Genomic DNA, 27,095 nt, shown 5'->3' with positions numbered 1-27,095 from the left:
TGTCCTTTATTCCTTAGCACTCAAGTGATGAAGGTGGGTGGAGCTTCCCCTTTTATACCTGAAGGTCCAGGTTAGGAGTGTCTCCCACCTAGTGGTCAGTGTTCTCACGGTGTACAACTTAGGTCAGTTTATACATGGATTACAATGTTGGTTGAATACATGACACGGTACTTATCCAACTCCCTTTTGAAAGTCATGATTGATTCTGCCTCCACCATCCTTTCAGGCCACGCATTCCAGATCCTAACCACTCGCTGTGAAAAGACGTGCTTCCTCATGTCGCCTTTGGTTTTTTTGCCAATCACCTTAAGGGCCCGAAATTGGTCAATAAATAAGGTCCGCCCATTTCTTGGCGGTATGCCGGTGGTGCGTTGTTGCAAACCGCCGGCATATCGCCGAGACCGAAGAGCGCAATTTTGGTTGATTTTTTTTCGGCGGTGTGCTGGCGGTATGAGAGCGGTGTACAGCGGGCGGTCGGTAACATTGTAGTCGATCCAAATCGGGTTTTCTCTTCAATGGACGGTGCGGCACTGAACTGCGCATGCGCGATTTTTTTCCCCCCGTTTTTTTTCGAGAAGCGTTTTACCCACAATTTCGGGGGTCAGGGGTCACCCGCGCATGAGCAGTGAGTTGAAGTCGAGGGAGAGAGAGAGTGAGAAGGAGCAGCAATCTAGTCGATGGGCAGTTGGTTTAATAACAGATTGCAGAGTTAAAAAATATTCGTAACGAATAATAATTATAAAGTTTGAACAATAATAAGACATATTTTACAAATCAAAAATCATAACAACATCAATATTATGGAAATGTTAAAAAAAAAGTTGAAGCGCAGGGACATCGAGAGGGACGTGAGGTTAAGGCCGCCAGCCTTCGACGAGATGGAGTTACCTGCCCTTCTCGAGCATATCACAGAGAGGTACTTCGAGCTAACGAAGGGTGGTCGTGGAAAACCCACCCCAAAGGAGTACAGCAGGATATGGGACGAGATCGGGGAGGCTGTGTCCTCCACAAGTACCATGGTACGCACCGGGGAAAGGTGCCGTAAGAGGTGGAACGACCTGGTGAGGGTAGCTCGAGTAAGTAATGATTTTATTTATGCACCCCCCATGTGCCATGTACCATGTAAATGTGGGTTCAGTGTAACACAGATGATGTTAATTATCTTAAGGTTACGGCGATGTATTTGTGCTTTCAGGCAACGACAAGAGGATCAACGCAGTGTTTTTTAATATGTGTGTGTGTGTGTGTGTGTATATGCGCGCGCGTGTGACCCTGTGTGTCTGCGATGTTAAATGGATTGAAGATTTTTTTTAAACTTTGATTTACTTTACTTTCTGCAGAAGACGACATCTGCAATAGCAGCCGATCAGTGGCATACGGGGGAAGGACCTACAACCCAGGAGCCTCTGACTGACATCGAGATCCGTGCTCTGTCCCTGGTTGGGGATAGTAACCGTGCCACCACCGGCAGTGGAGCTGACCCACTCACACAGGATGGTCAGTTCAATACAATCCCCGGTCTGTGTTGCGGTCCTCTCATGTCATGTAATGTAATGTAACTGTAATGTTGGACTGATGTAATGTAAGTTTATTGCACTGTAATGTTGGCCTCATGTGATGCACTGCAATGGTGGGAGCATGTAACCCAATGCATATATGTATTGTCTGTCTGCGATATGTAATGCAGTACTGTAGCAGTGGTGGACATTTAAGTAAGACTGCGCTAAGTCACTGTCCTATGTACTCATGTAACCCTGACCCCTCCCCTGGTGCCAAGCATTTTTAAATGTTGTTTTGTACTTCCAGACTGGGACGATTCAGACCAGACTGACAGAGAGAGCCACGGCCTCCACCTCATGCATCACCCAGCCCTCTCCCGACTTCACACCTGGCAAAGATGAGGAAGATGATGATGAAGATGAAGAGGAAGAGGAAGAGCCGCTGATTCTGGAGCCAGTGGAGGTGGAGGTGGGGGTGGAAAAGGAGGAGGATACACCAGCTCCATGTGGGCCAGCTGGAATATCCTCCACCACCGAGTCTATATTCAGGGGATTCCCACATGGCTCCTCTGATTCTGCGGGACCAAGTGGTGCACAGCAACGCACCCCCAGCGTTGCAGCACCTTTGTCACAGTGACAGAGGTTGGTGCAGAAACGGTCCATTGCTGCAAGACAGATAGGTGCATACCGGGACATGGTTCGTCTGTCACAGGCCAGCGTCGATATAGGTCGAGAGCTGCTCAAGGCCATGGCTACGACAGCCGGAAACATCGCGGCGCTATCAGAACGACAGTCGGAGGATATGTTGCGTCTGATCACCGCGATGGAGCAAACCGCCGACTCCGTCGATGCCATGCGGCAATTGACGGGATCGAGACATGGCGCGGAACCCCCCCCGTGCCATAGTAGTCGGGTCGACAGTACCTGAGGGTGGGGAGCTGCCTGCATCTTCCAGCCCTGAAGCCGTGCCTTCCGGATCACGAGCTTCTCCTGAGGCCCCATTCATTGTGCCTGCAATGTCTGACGCCCCCAACAACAGCAACAGCACTCGGGGTGCGACGCTGCACGTGGCTTGGTACCACCGTGGGGAGGTCCGGGCTCAGTGGCAGTGGGAAAGGGAAGGGCAGGAGTAAGAAAGGGGGGAATAGTCCCGAGGGTGGTGTAGCACGTTTTTTGGGGCCGAGGTCGTGGCCGAGGACAGCAAAGGGTCTTTTGTTGTACTTGTTCATTGAATAATTGAAGTTTGATTTTTTTAAGTTAATTCAAGTTATTAAAGTTTTGTTAAAGTTGTTATTAAAGTTGTTACAGTTGTTTTATAGTTATAAGTTTTACAATGTTTTAAAATTGTTGTATATTTTTTAGATTTTTATATAAATGTTTGAATTGAATTTCACCATTCTTGTACAGAGTCAAACTTTTGGGGTAACATTCATCAGGGTCCCAAAATGCAGCTCTCCACATTTAAGCAAAGCGTTCATTTATGAGCTGCTGATGTAACAATTTAGCAGTGGCATACACTCCGCGTGTCCTCCACTGTGGCCTTGGGGTGCGGGGGGTGGGGAGTGGGGTGGTGGGGCCATGAGTTCATCTGGAAGCTCCTCGTCCTCCTCCTGACCCTTGTTTTCCTCTTCTTCCTCCTCCGTCTCCTGCACTCTCTCCACAGGTGGTTCCCTGTGGCAATTCCTGTCCCCGCATGATGGCTAAATGATGCAACATGCAGCGCACCACTGTGAACTGAGCAACCTGCTTAGGGTGGTATTACAGCCTGCCTCCCGAGTGGTCCAAGCATCGAAAGCACTGCTTCAGCACTCCAATTGTCTTTTCAATAATATTGCGTGTGGCTATATGGCTCTTATTATATCGTTGCTCGGATTGTGTCTGAGGGTTCCGCAGGGGGGTCAAGAGCCAGGTGGCGAGGCCGTACCCTTTGACCCCCAGCATCCATCATTTACCTTGTGGCTCAGACTTCAACAGGTCAGACATAGTGCTCTCACGCAAGATGTGCGCAGTATGGATGCTCCCTGGAAAGTTGGCATTCACTGCCATTATGCGCTGTGTATGGTGGCAGACGAGCTGCACGTGGAGAGAGTGGAATCCCTTACCGTTCGGTACACCTCCGCCTCCTGTAATGGTGCTCGCAGTGCAATATGGGTACAGTCAACGGCACGCTGCACTTTGGGGAAGCTGGCAATGCGTGCAAATCCCAAAGCCCTCTCACTCTGTGCCTCCCTGGTCATTGGGAAGTTTATAAATTCCATCCGGCGTGCATACAGTGCTTCAGTTACCTGTTGAATGCACCGATGAGTAGCGTACTGGGCTAAACAACATATGTCCCCAGCTGATGCCTGAAAAGAGCCACATGCATAAAAGGAAAGTGCTGCAGTCACCTTCATCTCGACAGAGCGTGCAGTAATGTTGCTGGTACTGGGCTGCAGGTCTGCCTTAATGAGCTGGCAAATCTCAGTGATCACCTCTTTTTGGAAGCGCAGCCTTCGAATGCACTGTTGACCGGTCAGGTCCAAGTATGAACATTTCTCTCTGAAAATCCTTTGTGGGTAAGGCCTCCCCCTCCTCCTCATCAGTCTGCGACCTCCTCCATTATACCCTTATAACTTTGCTCAATAAACTCTCTCATATCTGGCTCCTCCATTAGACAGGTTGTCAGCTATACAGGCTGAGATAGTACAGGCCCCATTATTTTTAAGTCTCCACAATATTTTTCCATGAAAAAAATATAACTAAAATGCCTTTGATCTGAATAAGTTACTCAGTACCAATAAGCATACCTTTCCCACTAAATCGCACGGTAAAGTCGCTGTTCACCTCAGAAATAGAGAGGTGCTGCTTTAGCTGACGGTTCCCGATTAAAATGGCGGCTCCGCCCACTCGCGCACTTAACATCGCGTAAAACTACCTTTTCCAGGACGGTATGCAGCTCTAGTGGTATGTCGACAGTATACCATGAAAATCGGACTTTTTTGGCGGTATGCGGGCGGTCCTGCACGGCGGGAGGTGTGCAGACCCCTCGGCGGGTATGTCAATGATGAATATTCCGCCGAGCGATATGTCGGTGATATGTAGGTGTTTTTTCACCAAAATTGCATTTTTGGGTGGTACACGGGCAGTACATGGGCGGTATGTCGATGAATTTCAGGTCCTAAATCTATGTCCTCTGGTTCTCGACCCTTACAGCAGTTTCTCTCCATCTACTCTGTCTAGACTGCTCATGATTTTGAACACCTCTATCAAATCTCCTCTCAACCTTCTCTGCTCTAAGTAGAACAACCCCAGCTTCTCCGGTCTATCCGCGTAACTGAAGTCCCTCATCCCTGGAACCATTCTCATAAATCTTTTCTGCATCCTCTCTAAGGCCTTCACATCCTTCCTAAATCGATCACAGGGAGGATAGACGCACCAATGCCAGTGTTCTCGATCAGGCCAACATCCCCAACATCGAAGCACTGACCACACTCGACCAGCTCCGTTGGGCGGGCCACATTGTCCGCATGCCCGACACAAGACTCCCAAAGCAAGCGCTCTACTCGGAACTCCGACACGGCAAGCGAGCCCCAGTTGGGCAGAAGAAATGTTTCAAGGACACCCTCAAGGCCTCCCTGATAAAGTGCAACATCCCCACCGACAACAAGCTTGCCCAAAGTGGAGGAAGAGCATCTGGGAGGGCGCTGAGCACCTCGAGTCTCAACGGCGAGAGCATGCAGAAATCAAGCGCAGGCAGCGGAAGGAGCGTGCGGCAAACCAGACTCCCCACCCTACCTTTCCTTCAACCACTGTCTATCCCACCTGTGACAGAGACTGTAATTCCCGTATTGGACTGTACAGTCACCTGAGAACTCACTTTTAGAGTGGAAGTAGGTCTTCCTCGATTTCGAGGGACTGTCGATGATGGATGAAGTCGGACACAATGCTCCAGTTGAGGCCGAACCAGTGTTTGATAAAGGTTCATCAAAACTACCTTGCTTTTATACTCTACTCTATTTATGAAGCTTTTTTAACCGCTTTCTCAACCTATCTTGCCACCTTCAACGATTTGTGCACATATACCCCTAGGTCTCTCTGTTCATGCACCCACTTTAGGATTGTACCCTTTAGTTTATATTGCTTCTTGTCATTCTTCCTAGCAAAACATATCACTTTGCCCATTTCACCAGCCTGTCTATATCTTCTTGAAGTCTATCAGTATCCTCCTCACTGTTCACTATACTTCCAAGTTTTGTGTCATCTGCAAATATTGAAATTGTGCCCTGTACACACAAGTCCAAGTCACTAATATATATCAAGAAAAGCAGTGGTCCCAGTACCGACCCCCGGGGAACACCACTGTATACCTTCCTCCAGTCCGAAAAACAACCGTTCACCACTACTCTCTGTTTCCTGTCACTGAGCCCATTCCATATCCATGCCACTACTGTCCCTTTTATACCATGGGCTTCAACTTTGCTGGCAAGCCTATTATGTGGCACTTTATCAAACACCTTTTGGAAATCCATGTACACCATGTCAACCGCATTGCCCTCGTCAACCCTCTCCCGGGAGGGGACGGCCGCTGGAAACCGCCCGCTGACGGCCGCTGGCCTCCCGCTCGTCGAGCTGCCAGATTGGTGCGAGCGGGGGTCAGTGGCAGCAGGGGGAAGGTCCGCTGTGTGATGGCAGGTCTAACCCCAACGGTAAGTCTGAAGACCTGCAAAAAAAGGTTAGTAAACTTCGCTTATTAGGTTTTTTTCCAGCAATTTCTGAGTATGGGGTCCCCTGAATGTCTTCCTATGTTTATTTCTACGTGCTCTCCCCTCTCCCTGGGCCCGACTCAATCCTCGGCGGCACTGTGGCGAGGATCGCATTTGCCGCCGGGATTGGGAGCTGCCGCTCGCTGCTGCCCAGAGTCATGGCGTAAGTCGTTTTTGTGCCACTGGGCGGTCTTTCAAGGACTTTTTCACGAAACTCCCGCCCAAAGTACCATCAGGGTCCCACCAGGTTCGGGCCCTAAAACCCGAGGATGATAGAGAAACTATTGGGTAACCTCGTAAGAACGGCACAGCATGAAGAAAATATTTCAAGTGCCCAGCGCACAAACCAATGGCACATGTTCTTTAAACATAATGGTAAACTCATAATGGGCCTGAAATTCGGGCCGGAGGCTTCCTTCGGACAAACGCCTCCGACCCGAGAATTTTAACGAAATGACCTGGTGGTCCTGGAGGATTCCGGTGGGGAGGTCTTCTCTTCCCGATCTTCGGAGTGGGTCCATGTCCTCCAGGTTCACACGGAGAAGGTGGAGTCACGTGCGACTACACAACCAATCACGGTACAGTATTCACATTAATAGCAATGAGAACTCCGTATCTACGAGTTCTTATCGCTATCAATGAGAGAAAAAAAAAACAAACACACTAAACACAACATAAAAAAATAAAAAACATACTTCACATAATTAAAATTAACTGAAATTAAAATTAATGTTTCAGAAAAAGTATATTTTTGGGGGATTTTTTAAAGTGTTTTAATAGGGTTTAAAATAAACTTATCTTAGTGGACAGGGTTTTAAGATAAAAATGTGTTTTTACATTTTATTTTTATATGGTTTAAAACTCTTATGCTGGTAAAAGTAGGCTATGCTTTTACCAGGCGCAAGAGTTTTAAGGACATTCGCTGGACAAGAGTTGGACAAATAGCCCAATCTCGCCCACACGAATGTCCTGGCTGCAGGGATACATGTGATCTGTCAAGCCAAAACTTGACAAATCGGAAAAGTCAGTTTAGGTGCAAGCGCATTGCGCGCCGAAAACCGGCTTTTGCGGGGCCTCGTGGGGTCTGTATGTATTCAGTACCGACTCGGCGAGGCCGGAATTTTAGCCCCAATAGCGATGTATTGATACAGAAGCTAGGAATGCAAGGCAGCAAGAAAATAACTGATGGTGATTAACTTGAGATCTTATGAGACAGAGCAAAAAAGCATATAAATGTTGAAAGCTCGGATGAGAAAGTTAGATACTCTTCAATGGACAAAGGTGTGTCTCTACTACAGAGCAAGGCAAAAGGCAACATGCTTTTTGCTCTGTAGTCTGTACTTTTCGGGGATTGAAAGTAACTGCTACCTTGATAATTGATGGATATCCTGCTTAAACAATTTTAAGAACTCTAATACTGTAACAAAGTTTAGATTTAAAAGTAAGATTCTCTACTAGAAATAAGATTGTACTTTTCATCTTAGAATTGTTAATGTTGTGATTGACTGACTCACCAACTGCAAATTGCATATCGGTTCTTTGAATAAATCTCTATATATTTTTGAATAGTCTCACCTAGTCTTCTGTATCAATAACTCACGAATCACGTCTCAAGTCCACTCTTTTGGTGAAGAGGTACATTACCGAGGAGAGATCCCCCGGACCCTTACAATAGCCGGGACAATTACAATCTGGCTAAAACTTGCTAAAACGTGCTACCTGCAGGAAGGTAACATTCTCGGGCTGTTCTTTCCTTCAGGGAGAGATAGTCCGGATCTTTAGACCCAGTTAGCGCCTTTAGGATTCAGCTACCTCAACCTTGAGTTGAGAGTGAAGACTTGAGGTGTACACCTGATCCGGGATCGCCCCAAAGGGGCGAGGATGGTTAATATTTCCCTTCGGGAGTTTGTGGACAGCGAGATTGTCCTGGATTCCCACATGTTCAGCCATGAACTCATTGAATGGCGGTGCAGGCTAGAAGGGCCGAATGGCCTACTCCTGCACCTATTTTCTATGTTTCTATGTTTCTATCTGCAGGAACTGTCGCTGGCTTCAGAGTCATTGAGCTGGAGTGTGAGTTAGACACACTCCGAAACATAAGGGAACCGAGGAATTTCTGGATAGTTTTATCCAGAATACAGTCACGCCCCAGAGGAAAGCACAGGTTCAGGAGAGGGTGTGACTGTCAGGGAGCCGGGTAGCCAGGATTTAGGAGAGATTGAGAAGGAGGTCCCGCAGACACCAGTCCTGTCCAACAGGTACAATGTACTCACTGCCGGTGAGGATAAGGAGAAAGACTACGGGGAGGACAGTCACAATGCAGATCAAGGCACTGTGGCTCAGAAGGCTGTCCTGGGGGTGGGTGGAAGAACAGGATAAAAATGTAGTCGTGATAGGGGACTCTATAATTAGGAAAATAGATAGCGTCCTCTGCAGCCAAAAATGAGAATCCCGAAGGGTGTGTTGCCTACCTGGTGCCTGGGTAAGGGGTACCTCACGGCGGCTGCAGAGGAATTTGAAAAGGGAGAGGGTAAATTCAGTTGTCGTAGTCCATGTTGAAATGGATCGAGTACATAAGGTCGTGGTCCATATTGGGACCAACGACAGGTATAATAAGGGTTGAGGTCCTACAGGAAGAATTCAGGGAGCTAGGAAGAAAATTAAAGGGTAGGACCTCAAAGGTAGTAATCTCCAGGTTACTACCGATGCCATATGCTAATGAGTATAAGAATAGAAGGATAGAGAGGATGAATACATGGCTGGAAAGTTGGTGTAGGAGGGAGGGCTTTAAATTCTTGAGGCGTTGGGACCGCTTCTGCGGGAAGTTTTGCTAGTGCTGTGTTGGGGAGAGTTTAAACTAGCTTGGCAGGGGGATAGGAACCTGAGAATGAATTCAAAAGGGAAGTAAATCAGAAATTGGATAGCAAGAATCTAGAAAGCGAATCTGTAAGACAGAGGAAACAGGGCTTAGTAAGTAATAAGCAAGGAGGTCTTCCTGTGCTGAATAGTATATACTTTAATGCAAGGAATATAGCGAGTAAGGCGGATGAGCTAAGAGCACAGGTAGACACTTGGGAGTATGACGTTATAGCCATTACAGAAACATGGCTGAAAGAGGGGCAGGTTTGGCAGATCAATATTCCTGGCTACAGGATTTTTAGACAAGATAGACAGGGGGTTAAAAAATGGGGTGGGGTTGCGGTATTGATTAAAGAAACTATTACAGCGATGAGGAGGGATGATATGTTAGAGGAATCATCAAATGAGGCCATATGGGTCGAATTGAAAAATAATAAAGGGGTGATCACACTGCTGGGTGTATATTATAGACCCCCAAACAGTGGAAGGGGGATAGAGGAGTAAATATGTTGGCAAATTGCTGTGAAGTCCAAAAACCATAGGGTAGTAATAGTAGGGGATTTTAACTATCCAAATATTGATTGGAACAAATTTAGTGTGAAGGGTATAGAGGATGCAGAATTCTTGAAATACATTCAAGAGAACTATTTTAGTCAGTATGTAGCAAGCCCAACATGAGAGGGGGCGGTCTTGGATTTAGTTTTGGGGAATGAAGCTGGGCAGGTTGAAGGGGTATTAGTGGGAGAATACTTGGCTCCAGTGACCATAATTCAGTCAGATTCAAGTTGGTTATGGATAAGGACAAGAATAGGCCTGGAATAAAAGTCCCGAATTGGGGCAAAGCTAATTTTGCTAAGTTAAGGAGTGATTTGGCCATAGTGGACTGGAAACAGCTACTTGTGGGTAAAGCAGTGTCGGAACAATGGGAGGCATTCAAGGAGGAGATCCGGAAGGCTCAGGCCAAACATGTGCCCTTAAAGAAAAAGGCTGGGAAAAATAATTCTAGAGCCCCCTGGATGTCGAGGAACTTACAAGGGAGAATTAAGAAAAAAGGGAAGCTTATGTCATATATCAAAGGCTAAATACTACAGAATCTTTAGAGAAATATAGAAAGTTAAGAGGCAAAATTAAAAAGGATATTAGGAATGCTAAGAGAGAGCACGAGAAATTCTTGGCCAGTAAAATTAAGGAAACCCCTCAGATTTTCTTTAACTATATTAAGAGTAAGAGGGTAACTAAAGAAAGGGTAAGGCCTATTGGAGACCATGAGGGTAATCTTTGTGTGGAGGTGGAAGATGTTGGTAGGGTTCTTAACGAATACAAACGAAAGAGGTAATGCAGATATTGCCATTGAGGAGGAGTGTGATATTCTGGATGAAATAAATATATTGAGAGAGAAAGTATTAAGCGGTTTAGCAGCTTTGAAAGTAGATAAGTCCCCAGGCCCGAATGAAATGCATCCCAGGCTGTTGAACGAAGTAAAAGAGGAAATAGCAGAGGCCTTGAACATCATTTTCCAGTCCTCTTTGGATCTGGGCATGGTGCCAGAGGATTGGAGGACTGCTAATGTAGTACCCTTGTTTAAGAAGGGAGAAAGGGATAGGCCGAGTAATTACAGGCCTGTCAGCCTAACCTCAGTGGTGGGAAAATTATTGGAAAAAATCCTGAAAGACAAGATAAATCTGCATTTGGAAAGGCAAGGATTAATTAGGGACAGTCAGCACGAATTTGTTAATGGAAGATCGTGTTTGACTAACCTGATAGAATGATGTAGTATATATGGACTTTAGCAAAGCTCTTGATAAGGTCCCACATGGTAGACTAGTCATGAAGGTTAAAGCTCATGTGATACAGGGCAAAGTGTCAAGTTGGATCCAAAATTGGCTTGGAGGAAGGAAGCAAAGGGTAATGGTTGATGGATGTTTTTGTGACTGGAAGGATGTTTCCAGTGGGTTTCCGCAGGGCTTAGTACTGGGACCCTTGCTTTTTGTGGTATATATCAACGATTTAGATTTGAATATAGGGAGTATGATTAAGAAGTTTGCAGACGACACTAAAATTAACTGTGTGGTCGATAATGAAGAGGAAAGTCATGGGCTGCAGGAGGATATCAATCTACTGGTCAGGTGGGCAGAGCAGCAAATGGAATTTAATTCAGAGTAATGTGTGGTGATGCACATTGGGGGGGGCTAATAAGGAAAGGGTATACACATTAAGCGGTAGGTCACTTAATAGTGTAGATGAACAAAGGGAGTGCTTATCCACAGATCCCTGAAAGTAGCAGGCCAGGTGGATAAGGTGGTTAAGAAGGCATACGGAATGCTTGCCTTTATTGGCTGAGGCATAGAATATAAGAGCAGGGAGGTTATCCTTAAATTGTATAATACTTTGGTTAGACCACAGCTGGAGTACTGCGTGCAGTTCTGGTCGCCGTATTATAGGAAGGACGTGATTGCACTAGAGAGGGTGCAGAGGAGATTTACTAGGATGCTGCCTGGAATAGAGAATCTTAGTTATGAAGACAGATTGGATTGGCTGGGTTTGTTCTCATTGGGACAGAGGAGGTTGAGAGGAGACCTCATTGAGGTGTACAAAATATTGAGGGGCCTGAACATAGTGGATAGTAAGGGTCTGTTTCCATTGGTGGAGGGGTCTATTATGAGGGGGCATAGTTTTAAGGTGGTTGGTGGAAGGTTTAGAGGGGAGTTGAGGGGGACTTCTTTACTCAGAGGGTTGTGGGGATCTGGAACTCGCTGCCTGCAAGAGTGGTGGATGCAGAAATCCTCACCACTTTTAAGAGATGGTTGGATGGGCACTTAAAGTGTCGTAACCTACAGGGTTACGGACCTAGAGCTGGTAATTGGGAATAGTCTGGATGACCTTTTGTTGGACGGAGCAGATATAATGGTAAGTACTGCAGGGTGATCTCCTGGACTTGTTTCGATCGCCTGGATGGGTTGGAGAGGAATTTTCCCAGTTTTTTTCTCCCTAAATTGGCCTGGGTTTTTATCTGGTTTTAGCCTCTCCCAGGAGATCACATGGCTCCGGTTGGGGTGGAGTGTATTTGGATTTCCAAAAGGTATTCGATAAGGTGCCACACAAAAGGTTACTGCAGAAGATAAAGGTACGCGGAGTCAGAGGAAATGTATTAGCATGGATAGAGAATTGGCTAGCTAACAGAAAGCAGTGAGTTGGGATAAATGGGTCCTTTTTGGGTTGGAAATCAGTGGTTAGTGGTGTGCCACAGGGATCGGTGCTGAGACCACAACTGTTTACAATATACATAGATGACCTGGAAGAGGGGACAGAGTGTAGTGTAACAAAATTTGCAGATGACACAAAGATTAGTAGGAAAGCGGGTTTTGTAGAGGACACCGAGAGGCTGCAAAGAGATTTAGATAGGTTAAGCGAATGGGCTAATGGAATTTGGCAGATGGAATACAATGTCGGAAAATGTGAGGTCATCCACCTTGGGAAAAAAAACAGTAAAAGGGAATATTATTTGAATGGGGAGAAATTACAACATGCTGTGGTGCAGAGAGACCTGGGGGTCCTTGTGCATGAATCCCAAAAAGTTAGTTTGCAGGTGCAGCAGGTAATCAGGAAGGCGAATGGAATGTTGGCCTTCATTGCGAGAGGGATGGAGTACAAAACCAGGGAGGTCCTGCTGCAACTGTACAGGGTATTGGTGAGGCCGCACCTGGAGTACTGCGTGCAGTTTTGGTCACCTTACTTAAGGAAGGATATACTGGCTTTGGAGGGGGTACAGAGACGATTCACTAGGCTGATTCCGGAGATGAGGGGGTTACCTTATGATGATAGATTGAGTAGACTGGGTCTTTACTCGTTGGAGTTCAGAAGGATGAGGGGTGATCTTATAGAAACATTTAAAATAATGAAAGGGATAGACAAGATAGAGGCAGCGAGGTTGTTTCCACTGGTAGGGGAATCTAGAACTAGGGGGCACAACCTCAAAATACGGGGAGCCAATTTAAAACCGAGTTGAGAAGGTATTTCTTCTCCCAGAGGGTTGTGAATCTGTGGAATTCTCTGCCCAAGGAAGCAGTTGAAGCTAGCTCATCGAATGTATTCAAATCACAGATAGATAGATTTTTAACCAATAAGGGAATTAAGGGTTACGGGGAGCGGGCGGGTAAGTGGAGCTGAGTCCATGGCCAGATCAGCCACGATCTTGTTGAATGGCGAAGCAGGCTCGAGGGGCTAGATGGCCTACTCCTGTTCCTAATTCTTATTATGACTTATTATTATCAAGAGAGGGTGAGAATGCACTGGTCCCATTGCATTACCGATTGGTCACAAACAATGAATGTCCTGACGAAGACACCTATTCGATTCCAATCTGTCACATTATGGTCAAGATGTTTGTAGAGATGTTCACATTAACTCCAACGACCTCCAGAGTACATCCAAACTCCCCGAGGTTGAAGCACAGCAGCCTTTTAAAGGATGCGACATGTGATGTAGAACATGGTGTGCATAACTCTGTGATTAGTCCCGGTTAGTTCCACTTTTTGTGGCCGTTTTTTTGGGCAAGCGATATTGTGGGCGATACGTGTGCGAGATGGTGAAAGTGACTCTGGGAGATCTCATGGTCGCTAGTTTCGGTAAAATGCTCTTTACGACGCAAAAAAAAGTGGGCGGGCGGTAATAATTTTTCCTGTTGTTAAGCACATGGGGAAAGTAACACTCAGCGATAAGTTTCTGAAAAATGCTAGTCAGTTTCCATTTTGTTGCTAAATGGGCGATATCTGGGCGTTTTACGTCATTTCAGCGGTAAAATGGGCGTTAAGTGCACGTTAAGCAGGCAAAAAAAGTGGAAGTTCTAGCCCATGGGATCTTTTGCCTGCACTTGAGAGGAGCCTCAGTTTACCATCTCATCCGAAAGACAGGGCCTCAGTTTAACATCTCTTCTGAAAGACAGCACCTCCTGTAAGAATATCTGACTCCAGTAACAACGCCAATTTTCTAAATCATTTAAACTTGATGTAAATGACATATTTTGGAAATACTTTGAATAAACCAATATTCTGGTTTTGTTTTGCAATTAAATGAGGACAAAATTCATCAAACTGTTTTTTGGTTTTATAATTTCCTCAGAACACCAAGCACCTGTCGTTGAAATAATGGAAAATGTAAATGGGATGGAGTCTTTTGTTTCTTGAAGCTGCAGTACTGAAGCAGCACACTAGAGGGTGCTGAATTCCACTCTCCATCTAACTCCTCAGTGATTCTGTGTTATTCAACCCAGTGCTTCAGGACACACAAACTCCAATTAGACTTTGCCACACACAGCAGCATGTCTGCCTGCTCTCAATCCAGGTTGGTCCTCTCTCGGTTGGAATGAAGAATTGCAACTCGGTAGCCAATGTATGCCAGATATTTTTTTTTGAAATTCAGTATAAATTAACTGAGAAATTTTAAAAGTATAGCGAAGGTTCACCAGACTGATTCCCGGGGTGGCAGGACTGACATATGAAGAAAGACTGGATCAACTGGGCTTGTATTCACTGGAATTTAGAAGAATGAGAGGGGATCTTGTAGAAACATATAAAATTCTGACAGGATTGGACAGGTTAGATGCAGGAAGAATGTTCCCGATGTTGGGGAAGTCCAGAACCAGGGGTCACAGTCTAAGAATAAGGGGTAAGCCATTTAGGACCGAGATGAGGAGAAACTTCTTCACTCAGAGAATTGTGAACCTGTGGAATTCTCTACCACAGAGAGTTGTTGAGGCCAGTTTGTTAGATATATTCAAAAGGGAGTTAGATGTGGCCCTCACAGCTAAAGGGATCAAGGGGTATGGAGAGAAAGCAGGAATGGGGTACTGAAGTTGCATGATCAGCCATGATCATATTGTATGGTGGTGCAGGCTCGAAGGGCCGAATGGCCTACTCCTGCACCTATTTTCTATGTTTCTATGTTTCTATAATACCACCATTACAATGTTTCCCCATTTCTTTTGGATTGCACCGAATTTCTGCGTATACACAGAAAATTCTAAAATAAAAACAGGAAATGCTGGAAATACTCAGCAGGTCAGGCAGCATCTGTGGCGAGAGAAATGGAGTTAATGTTTCAGGTCGATGACATAAGAACATAAGAAATAGGAGCAGGAATCAGCCATTTGGCCCCTCGAGCCTGCTCCGCCATTTAATAAGATCATGGCTGATCTGATCATGGACTCAGCTCCACTTCCCTGCCCGCTCCCCATAACCCTTCATCCCTTATCGCTCAAAAATCTGTCTATCTCCACTTTAAATATATTCAATGACCCAGCCTCCACAGCTCTCTGGGGCAGAGAATTCTACAGATTTACAACCTTCTGAGAGAAGAAATTCCTCCTCATCTCCGTTTTAAATATTCTGAAATTATGCCCCCTAGTTCTAGATTCCCCAACGAGGGGAAACATCCTCTCTGCATCTACCCTGTCAAGCCCTCTGAGAACCTTATACATTTCAATAAGATCACCTCTCATTCTTCTAAACTCCAATGAGTATCGGCCCAACCTGCTCAACCTTTCATCATAAGACAACCCCTTCATCTCAGGAATCAACCGAGTGAACTTTCTCTGAACTGCCTCCAATGCAAGTATATTCCTCCTTAAATAAGGAGACCAAAACTGCATACAGTACTCCAGGTGTGGCTTTACCAATACCCTGTACAGTTGCAGCAGGACTTCTCTACTTTTACACTCTATCCCTCTTGCAATAATGACCAACATTCCATTTGCCTTCCTAATTACTTGCTGTATCTGCATACTAACTTTTTCTGTTTCGTGTACAAGGACCCCAGATCCCTCTGTACTGCAGCATTTTGTAGACTCTCTCCATTTAAATCATAATTTGCTTTTTTATTCTTCCTACCAACATGGATAATCTCAAGATTTGTCACATTATTCTCTATCTGCCAAATTTTTGCCCACTCACTTAATCCTTTGCAGATTCTGTGTGTCCTCCTCACAACTTGCTTTCCCACCTGTCTTTGTATCATCAACAAAGTGGGATTAGGATGGATTGGTTGGCCGGCGCAGACACGATGGGCCCAAGTGGACTCCTTCCATGCTGTAAATGTCTATGATTCTATGAAATTTGTCTACAGTACACTTGCTCCCTTCATCCAAGTCATTAATATAGATTGTAAATAGTTGAGGACCCAGCACCGATCCCTGCAGCACCCCACTAGTTACTGTTTACCAACCGGAAAATGACTCATTTATCCCAACTCTGTTTTCTGTTAGTTAGTCAATCCTCTATCCATGCTAATATATTGCCCCCAATCCCCTGAGTTCTTATTTTGTGCAGTAACCTTTTATGTGGTACCTTATCGAATGCCTTCTGGAAATCCAAATACACGACATCTACTGGTTCCCCTTTATCCACCCTGTTCGATACATCCTCAAAGAATTCTCGGAAATTTGTCAAACATGATTTCCCTTTCATAAAATCATGCTGACTCTGCTTGATTGTATTATGATTTTCTAAATGTCCTGCTACTACTTCCTTAATAATGGACTCCAGCATTTTCCCAACCACAGATGTTAGGCTAACTGGTCGATAATTTCTTGCTTTTTGTCTGACTCCATTTTTAAATAGGGTGTTACATTTGTGGTTTTCCAATCTGCTGGGACCTCTCCAGAATCCAGGGAATTTTGGTAGATTACAATCAATGCATCCACTATCTCTGCAGGCACTTCTTATAAGACCCTAGGATGCAGGCCATCAGGTCCAGGGGACTTGTCCACCTTTAGTCCCATTAGTTTGCCTGGTACTTTTTCTCTAGTGACAGTGATTGTGTTAAGTTCCACCCCAATAAAAGCCCCTTGATTATCTATTATTATGACCCTTCGTCAGAACTGGAAAAACGGGTTTCAAGCAAGTGCAGAGAAGTGGAGAAGGTAGGTGGGGAGGAAAGAACAGAAGGGAAGGTCTGTGATCGGGTGGATGGCAGGAGAGATTAGAGAGACAGAAGGGATGATGTTGCAAAGCAAAAGGCAATGGTAATGGAACAAATAAAGAAACAGAAGGTGGGTCTAGAGGTGGTGTCAATGGAAATGGCAGAATCATTACCAGCTGCTATCTGAAAAAAATGGGAGCAGTGGTTATTAATTTCAAATTGTTGAATTAAAGTGACAGGCGCCCGGAAGCTCGAGGTCATGCTTACGGACTGAACGGAGGTGTTCTGCACAGCGGTCACCCAATCTGGTTTGGTCTCCCCAGTGTAGAGGAGACCATATCGTGAGCAACGAATACAGTATATTAAATTGAAAGTACAACAAGTAAATCGCTGTTTCACCTGGAAGGAGTGTTTGGGGCCCTGGATAGTGGGAAGGGAGAAGGTTAAAGGGCAGGTGTTGCATCTCTTGTGCTTGCACGGGACGCTGCCATGGGAAGGGGAGGGGATGCTGGGGGTGACTGCGGAATAGGCCAGGGAGTGGCGGAAGGAGAGGTCCCTTCGGAATGCTGAGAGGGGAGGGGAGGGGAGGGGAAGATGTGATTGGTGGTGGGATCACGCTGGAGGTGGAGGAAATGGCGGAGGATGATCCGTTGAACGTGGAGGCTGGTGGGGTGAAAGAACCTGTCGTGGTTCTGAGAGGGAGGGGAAGGGGTGAGAGCAAAGGTGCGGGAAATAGAACGGGCACAGTCGAGGGCCATGTTAACCACGGCGGAGTGAAATCCTCGATTGAGGAAAAAGGAAGACATATCGGAAGCACTGGCATAGATGGTGGTATTGTCAGAATCGATGCAACGGAGACGGACAAACTGGAAGAATGGAACAGAAGCGGGGTGAGAGGAAGTGTAGTCCAGGTAGCTGTCCTGCCTGGCCTTCCACATTCTACCCGACGTAAACTAGAGGTGATCCAAAACTTGGCTGCCCGTGTCCTAACTTGCAACCTATGTTCCATTCACCCATCATTTCTGTGCTCGCTGACCTACATTAGCTTCCGGTTAAGCAATGCCTCGATTTCAAAATTCTCATTCTCATTTTCAAATCCCTCCAAGGCCTTGCCCCTCCCTATCTCTGTAAACTCCTCCAGCCCCTCGGGAAGACTGCGCTCCTCTAATTCTGCCCTCTTGAGCATCCCTGATTATAATCGCTCAACCATTGGTGGCCGTGCCTTCTGTTGCCTAGGCCCCAAGCTCTGGAACTCCCTTCCTAAACCTCTCCACCTCTCTACCTCTCTTTCCTCCTCCAAAACGCTCCTTAAAACCTACCCCTTTGACCAAGCTTTTGGTCACCTGCGCTAATTTCTACTTATGCAGCTTGATGTCAAATTTTCTATCTCACAAATACTCCTGTGAAGCTTCTTGGGAAGTATCACTACGTTCAAGGTGCTATATTAATACAAGTTGTTGTTGCTGTGGAAGTCAGTGGGCTTAAATTAGATAATTGTTCGATAGCCTACTCCCAGAAATGGAGATAGAGAGGATGAGGAAGAGTCGGAGATGGACCAAGTGAAGGTGAGCGAAGGTGGAAATTGGAAGCAAAGTTGATGACATTTTCCAGTTCGGGATGAGAGCAGGAAATGGCACCGATACAGTCATCAATGTGTTGGAGCAAGAGTTGAGGGAGGGGACCCGAGTCGAACTGGAACAAGTAATGTTCCATATGTCTCAGGCATGGTTAGGACCAATGGTCCCTGTGTTTTTTGTAATACGTGGTCCCTTCACAATACTTGCACGGATTCTCACTGAAACGCTGGCGAGCCATTGGGAGGTCCGAGAGCTGAGTGACTGCGCAGTTGTTAGATAACTTCCTCTGCAAACATGACAAGAGCATGGCATAAGCTAATTGACTCGGTACTATCATAGAAAGACAACAGTTTCCAACGGTATATGCTCATACGGTTTGTATCCACAATTGATGCACGGTTATAACTAAGATTGTGTTTAGGGTCTAGTGCTTGACACAAACACCTCTCTCGACTATAATCTCCGTTGAAGGTCCCCGGGGGGTGGTGGGAATCAGGATAGCTGGTGAACTCGGCAATGGCAGGAGTTAATGTCTCAAAGTGTAAGTGTCAGCAGCCGGAGAGATTGACACAGTCTGGTTAAAAAGGTGACCGGACACCTCATTGCTCAGTCGTGCCCCATCCACCAACATAACCCAAAAGGAGACGGTGCCAAAATTAGACTTAAAAAGGGCGCAGGCTACGAGCCCTGTCCAGATCTCAGCAGGATGTATGCAAGAATAACCAGCTTAATTTCAATCCTGGAGATTCACATATTATGTGGATCATTACAATCTAAGACCTATTTAATACTTAATCTTGCCGAAGAACCAGGCTGTTCCAGTGCTTGTGGCACTGGTCGGACCCGCTGCCCTCGTGGGATGTCGATGACACCACATCGCAATCTTGCCCCAAATTTGTCTGTAGGCCCGGGGATGGAGGTTTCCCATGCCCACCCCAGGTTAATTGGCCCCACTGGGAGTGCCCCTCCTGGACGAGGGCCTCGTTGGCCTCATCGGAAAAGGGCTTTGCCTTTCTCCTCCCCCTCTCCACATCATGCACACTAATGTCTGAAGATGACATTTTTCTCTTTCTCCCTCTCATTCTTTCTCTCCCTCCTCTAAGACTCTGATTTCCTCTCCTCTCTCTATCCTCTCTCTCTTTCTCTCTCTTCCTCCCTTTGCCTTCTGCGCAGGCATGGATGACCCCTGACCTCCCGAATCATGGGAAAACTTGCTTGCAAAAAAAAATTCACGCGCAGAAGGCCGTTGCTCGGGAAGCCTTGTCTTCCACATCGCTAAGGCCCATTCCACATCGCTGGGCTTCCCCCCCACCCCCAATGAAGCCGAAAGTCACAATCCCAAAAATGGGCGATCTTCCAGCGATCCTGAAGGCTGAAACATTGCTAAGGCTGGAACATCGCCCATTTTCTGGGCCCTAGCGATCTGAGTGGAAAGCCCCTGTTGGCAAGATAACATTCTAAAGTAGGACAAACACCCAAGAGACAGTGAGGGAAAGGTATCAGGAATAGGCGGGATAGAAATCATCTTCGCCTTGAGTGACAAGGTGCTGTGTCCATTCCAATCAGTGTATTTCTCATGTATTGAATGTCCGGCCATTACAGGCCGAGTCAGTGTATAAAAACCCTGTGTGTTCTTTGTTCGGGGAGAATGGGTGCAGCGAGTTCAGTAGGGACTGAGTTACGGGCCTGTTTCTCCCTCGCCAATAAAATAAACCTACTTGTGTTTGATTCCTAACAGACTGTGTCAAGATTAATTACTTTAATCTCCATTTCATTTGGCGTAGTCGGCAGGATGCTCCCGTGGACGAGACACTGATTGTAACAGACCATCACTGAGTGAGTATTTTAAATTACCACTCTCAAATCCGATGGGATCCGTACGCTAAGTGTGAGTCAAATGGGGCGTCGAGCAAATAAAGTGTCTGTTGGAGATCAAAACAAGTAAGTTTGGGGTAAGAAAATAGTTTGGGTACAATGTCTAGTAATGTGCGATGTCTGATGAATGGGGTTTCGCAGATAAGCACTAGAATTCCAAAAATAAAACTGACAAAGCCAAAGTTTGATAACGTGGCAATGTCTGCGCTGTGGTAAGAAAACAACCCTGCGGGGAGTCCAGAGGCTTAACAACCACGCCCACGTCGGTAATGTGCAGGTTCTGGCCAGGGATTGGACCAAGCATGGCCACTGGAGGGGATGTGCTAGCCTGCCTGAGGCCTGGGCTAGGACGAAACAAGATTGTGGTCTTGTGGGAATGGAACCCATTAAAGTCCCGGGGCCAGAACACAAAGTGTACAGACAATACCCGATATCCTGAGGCACCTGAAGAAGTGACCCAGATAGTACGGGAGTTGGTAACAGACGGGGTTTTGAAGGAGGTTGTAGCCACTACCAATTCTCCTGTGTGGCTGGTAAAGAAGCTAGACGGGTCATACCATCTCACCATCGACCACACAGCACGGAATATGGTGACTCCCTGGGAACATCCCATAGTTGCTTGTCCCCCTTTATTTTGCTTCATTGAATGAATGTTGTTTAAAAAATTTTAGTTTGTGCGAAAGTTTGAATGTTGTACTGGATCTGGGAAAGTATGAATAAATTGAGTGTTAAAATGTGCATTGTGCACCTAGATTCTAGAAGTTAGAAACGCAGATGCGGATTCATTTTGATGAGATGCACAAAAGACGGGTTGTTTAACAAAAGATAAAACTTCAACCTTGAAGTTACAGTTGCTAAAAAAACAAATAGAACGTTTTAATTTGATTACAAAAAAAATGTGTGGTCTTGTTTTAATCAATTTGAATCGTAACAAAGTACTGTCTTTTCAATTTGGTTATTGCAAGCAAATCAATATGAATGTTTAAAAAGCACCGTCTTCTTTAATGTTCCTTTAAAAAAAAGCCTGCATAAATTTCTCGGAGCTACAAGTTAGAGGAAGCTCCGCCCTCTTTTCCTTTTTGTGTAAAATGTGTGAAGTTTGTTAAATACAAAAACTAATTCAGTATTTTTACAGTTCATTGGAAAGGCAGCCGAAGGAAGAAGACTATGGAAACTGACGTAACTTACTGTGTTATGTTGTTTTATTTTATCTGCTCTGTATTGTGTTTAATTAATAACATATTGGCTACGGAAAACAATGTTGGTCTGAATTTAATTGGAATTATTAAGGTTAATTAACCAATGAAAACTGGACTTTCATTGTGGCCACGATGAAATTCTGGTTATTTCAAAGTGTGACTGTCTCTAGTTCCGGATATGAGACTTTCACCAAATTGAAAAGAAAATAATAAAAGACGAGTCCCTCAAAATAGTGCGAGACACTGGGGAAAACGCTGCAGAAGGACTTCTGGAGCACAGGGAAACCCACAATTGTAGTGCGCTGGAACGGGAGGACTCCCCAGGCAATTAAACATGAAGAATTAAACTACTGCTAGATACCTCTACAAAACCCGCCCAAGCGGCGGTGATGAAGGTGAAAGCTCACCAGAAAGTGGTTAACGAAGTACAGAAAGGGACTGCGGCCGCGGACATAGCTGCTCGTGAAGCAACTGTGTCCCTGGACCCAGACCCAGAATCCGTTTGTGCGCTAGCAATTGGGGAGAAGGACGTGGATATTAAACAGTTACATGCCGATACAGATGAAAAGGGAAAAGCAGAATGGGAGCGCCTGGGAGGAATCCTGGGTGGAGATGATGTATGGAGGCGTGATGATCCCCATAGCCCCCGAGTGTATTAGGAAAATACTGATGGAACTACACCACGGCATAGACCACCGGGGCGCAATACCATGATCATGAGCTTACAGAAAGAATGGTGGTGGCCAGCACTGGGACGCCAGGTATTGTCAGAAATGTATTACATGTGCGCAGCACAGCCCGGGAAGGGCAGTAAAGATAAGAATGAGCCACCAACCCCGACCACGAGGGGTTCGTGGGAAAACATTCAGATTGACTTCACTGGGCCAGTCGTCACAGCACGTAATGGTAAGAAATACTGTCTAGTTATTGTGGATCAGTTCACTAGGTGGGTGGAGGCATTTGCCACTCGCGACTGTACAGCAACAACTGTGGCCAGGATATTGGCCAAGGAAGTCTTTCCCCGGTGGTGGATACCGGTCCAGGTAGATTCGGATCAGGGTACACACTTCACGGGAAAGATCTTAAAAGAGGTGTGTAAGGTAATGGGGATCAAGCAAAGGTTCCACATACCATACCACCCGCAGAGTTCGGGAATGGTGGAACAGCTGCATGGGCCCCAAACTCTGGAACTCCCTCCCTAAACTTCTCCATCTCTCTACCGCTCTCTCCTTCTTTAAACTGCTCCTTAAAACCTACCTCTTTGACCAATATCTATATGTGGCTCGGTTTCAAATTTTGTCTGATTTATGCTCCTGTGAAGCACATTGGGACGGTTTAATACATTTAAGGCATAATATACGAACATAAGAAATAGGAGCAGTAGGCCAGTAAACCATTAAAGTAGTTCTGGCTAAGGCGATATAACAGACCGGTTGATCCTGAGCAGACCTGTTGCCAACAATTTTGATGCGGCTGCGTGCTTTCACCAAACCAAAGCACGGACTCACACCATACGAGTTGATGACCGGGAGAGCCATGAGGTTATTGTGCCCAGTGGGGCCGATCTCGGATCCCTCCGGGACAGGGTCAGGCGGTAGGTCATGGAGCTCAGTGAGCAACTCAAGGGAATGCGGCAAGTGGTTAGGGATCAACAAGATTGCTTGGGTAAACAGCAGGACGTGGGATCACCAGCGGAGGTGCCCCAGGTAGGGGAAAGGGTGATGCTTAAGCTGATTGATAAGGAGTCCGGGTTCTCCCCTAGATGGGAGGGGCCGTACGATATATTACTCACTAGCAAGGACGGTGGAAACACTGGTCACAGTTGAAAAAACTCACTAATCAGTGAGCGGACAGCCCCGGGGCATCTGCTCTTTATCACCCACAGGTACCATGATAAGTTGCACGAGGATGTGGCTAGCCCTAGTGGGAATCACAATCACAACGGCTGTGCTAGCGAGGAACGGTGAAATTGTATCACGTACACAAAGAGCTGTGCAGGCCAGCCGAAAGGAACAACAAGGTCTGTAATACAGGGACTAGGGTGACGTTAGTTGTGATCAAGAGCAAGGGGCATTGACTGTGAGGGGTGGGAAAACTGTGCATTTAAATTGTAGCTCCGGAATGACGGATATCTCAGTTGTCCGGGGAACAACACTAGGGCAAGGGTAGCTGGGGAGCAATACAACGGGAATAATTGTTATGTGGATGAATGTGCACACGGCATGTTTCAATGAGGGATTAGCGTGTGTGTGGGGGGAAAGTGTGCAAGTACAATATTCAAGTGCACCAACTTTGATGACTGGTGTTGGGAGATAAGTCCCCGCGATATTCCCACTAACACTTGCCCCCTCAACCACTCAAGTAACAGTAAAAACCTCAAGAGCCACACCAACCACTCGGGCCCCTCTTACATGTCCTGTATACACACACACAGGGACCAGAAACTGGGATTGTGACGCAGCTGAGCAGCTACTGAAGGGAATAACAGTCCTAGAAGTGCATGCAGCCACTATCAATAAACTAATTGATAGGGAATACAGGGATGGAGTTAGCGGGGTGAAACGCGATGTGTGCCATGCATACGGAGACTGGGTGGTGGGACAGGTCCGCCATAACCTGGAGCAAGTCAATCAAGGAAAGGTCCCCGATTGGGTAAACAGCACCCACTTGCTTTCCCTCGCCCAGCATCCTGGAAACCAGACACATGTACGTTGAAGGGCCTTCCCGGTAATGGGTGTGTGTGTGGATTCCCGTTCAACGTTGGTGGGACTGGTATTTGTGATCCCGGTGATGACCGGATCGGAAGGCCCATACCCGCAGTATGAGATAGAAAATATGGGACTAATTCGGGGAAACAAATACCTCCGGTATCACCCCATGGACCAGTGCGCCACTAGAATGAATGAGAGCATGCGAGGAGTTTCTCTCTCTGGTTGTCGCCGGGTAGGGAGTCTGACCAAATGTCCACACCCACTAGAATCTAGCCCAGCCTGGACTGAGCCAACCTGCGTGGTGACTAACCAACAGGCTTACAACTATGGGGACCTGATTTGGCCCCGTCCCAAAACCTAACTTCTGCTTCACCCCAGGAGTACCGGTCAGCTTTGGCTGAGCCAGATTGATAGCTAACCACCCAAGGAAGGTGGTGACTCTAAATATAACTGGTGATTTAAAGGCAGACCTGGAGTTATATGAGGAGGACACGGCGGCCCCAATCCCACATCTTGCAGAGGATCTAAGTAATATTAAAGATCCCCTGTGGGAAAATGTGCGACAATACCATCTCCTAGAACAAGAATGAAAGAAATTAGGAGGCCAGGTTAACTGGGACCTTCGGAAGGTCCCGTGGTATATGACAACCTGGGACTGGGGAATGAATGTTAACATAAACACCCTTGGATTAGCATAATATCACACGGACTGGTGATTGTGCAGTTAATACTAGTGATAGGCTGGCTGATTGCAACATACAGGGCTTGCGTAACGCAAAAGAACCGGCTGAGAGCTAAAGCATTAATGAAGGAACATCGTAAGTTGCTGGAGAAACAGCAGGATGACGAGGTTATCTAACCCCAAGACACTGGGCCTCCCAAACCTTTCGACTGATCACCGATGCAGAGGTGGCAGACCCAAGGCAGATAGTTAGCGTTGGGTAGGGTAGCCAAGATCACCAAAAAGGGGGGGACTGAAGTGGGACATTAGGTCACACTGGACATATCAGACATGGAATAAAGGGTTAACGTGTGTACGTGCAGAAATCAGTAGCAGCCCTTACAAACTAAACACATAGAAACAAGAATTAGGTTGAGAACTGTACATTTGTACTATGTTCAAGGCTGCATGGCGTACCTTCTGTCCTAACTCAAGAGATAACATGGGGATGGTATGTTTCAAACTGATACATCAGTAAAAGCGGTACCCAGTATGAGCAAAAGTCAAAGCGGAGCCAGGCACAGGGATGACAAGACAACATTCCAAAGTAGAATAAACACCCAAGAGACAGTGGGGGAAAGGTACCAGGAATAGTCAGGATAGAAATCATCTTCGCCTTGAGTGACAAGGGGCTGTGTCCATTCCAATCAGTGTATGTCCAGCCATTATAGTCCGAGTCACTGTATAGAAACCCTGTGTGTTCTCTGTTCGGGGAGAGTGGGTGCAGAGAGTTCAGTCGGGACTGACTTACAGGCCTGTCTCTCCCTTGCAAGTAAAATAAACCTACTTGTGGTTGATTCCTAACAGACTGTGTCGAGGTTAATTATTTTAATCTCCACTTCAGAGGTGAGTTTAAAGTTCTAACCAAAATAGTGGTAGAGCTGTTGAGTTGGGAGTGGCTTAGCCAGTCACATGACGTTCACAAGGCTCAATAAAAACCAAACCAGTTGGGTTCGGAGGATCCACGATGAGGCAGGTGGTTGTGAGCCTGGTAATGTGTAATGTGATTATTAAACCTTTGTTAATAAACCAACTATTTCTTAATAGCAATATGTTGCTATGAATTCTTAAGTAAAGAACCCATGAAGCAAATACATTACAATCACTTACAGCTTTTATATGTCAGCGATTGATAGCTGGTGCCATGAATAATAAAACAAATGAAGCAGGCGCCTCCTTTTAAAGGGGCACAAAAAATGAAACCGCAAATTAAACCGAATTTACATGGAACTTAACAAATCAAATCTGAATTTTGTTTCCGGGGTTTGTGAAGCACTCCAGGTCGAGCATCTCCATCAACTACCGACCCTGGCCTTCCATCTCTTGGTCGATCTTCTCGCATACTCCTGCCAAAAGGGACAGATGTGAGCTTTGCCCACGTCCCACTATAGCCTCGGGGACTGGAAGCCCCTCCACTTCCTTCTCCAGTTGGTCCAGGATCGACGGAACAAATCCCGGAACCGCTCGTCCTCCAGCAGCAGGTTGTTAAAATGCCAGTCAGCGAACCCCACCCGCGCGCGGAGCGAAGCAAGCTCCGCCCACACCAGGTGGTGGTCCGAGCACGGTGTCGGCCGCATGGAAGCTGCTGGATCGCGGGAGGCATACGCCCGGCAAATGTAAGGGCGGTTGTTCCTGGACCTTCCTCCTCCAGACGCGTTGGAGTCGGGATGGAGATTTCGCCAGGTGCCCATCAAGTCGAAGGATCCGACCAGGTCTCTCAACTTCCCCATCGCTGCTGCTGCGTGGGGCACCGGAGCGGTCACCTTGAGGGTACAGTTAAAATCCACTCCCACCCCCGCTGAGGACAATGCAGTCGCCGACGTCGATGGAGCCTAAAAGAGTTGACACTTCTTCAAAGAAGCGCACTTGCTGCGGGCCAGGCTTGTGGGCATACACGTTCACTAAATGCAGTGGAACGTCCCCCAGGAGAACCATGACATGGCGCAAGCGGCCTGGCACAGTCTCCTTGACCCCCAAGATCTCCGACCAAAAATGTGG

At 46.5% G+C, this 27,095-nt stretch overlaps 1 protein-coding gene across 1 annotated transcript in view; it reads left to right on the top strand.

The window, feature by feature from the left end:
• Window positions 1-25,235, top strand: part of LOC139273961 (visual system homeobox 1-like) — a 49,399-nt gene extending 24,164 nt beyond the window's left edge. Inside the window, exons 7-10 of the mRNA XM_070891034.1 lie at window positions 1,807-1,968; window positions 13,656-13,725; window positions 22,023-22,282; window positions 25,101-25,235. Coding sequence (XP_070747135.1) covers window positions 1,807-1,968; window positions 13,656-13,725; window positions 22,023-22,282; window positions 25,101-25,235 — 627 coding nt within the window. The remainder of the gene's footprint in view (window positions 1-1,806; window positions 1,969-13,655; window positions 13,726-22,022; window positions 22,283-25,100) is intronic.
• The last annotated feature ends 1,860 nt before the right edge of the window (window positions 25,236-27,095 follow it).

This window comes from Pristiophorus japonicus, chromosome 9 (genome assembly GCF_044704955.1).
Source record: "Pristiophorus japonicus isolate sPriJap1 chromosome 9, sPriJap1.hap1, whole genome shotgun sequence".
NCBI classification, from domain to species: domain Eukaryota; kingdom Metazoa; phylum Chordata; class Chondrichthyes; family Pristiophoridae; genus Pristiophorus; species Pristiophorus japonicus.
This window is presented reverse-complemented; position numbering and strand designations above follow the sequence as displayed.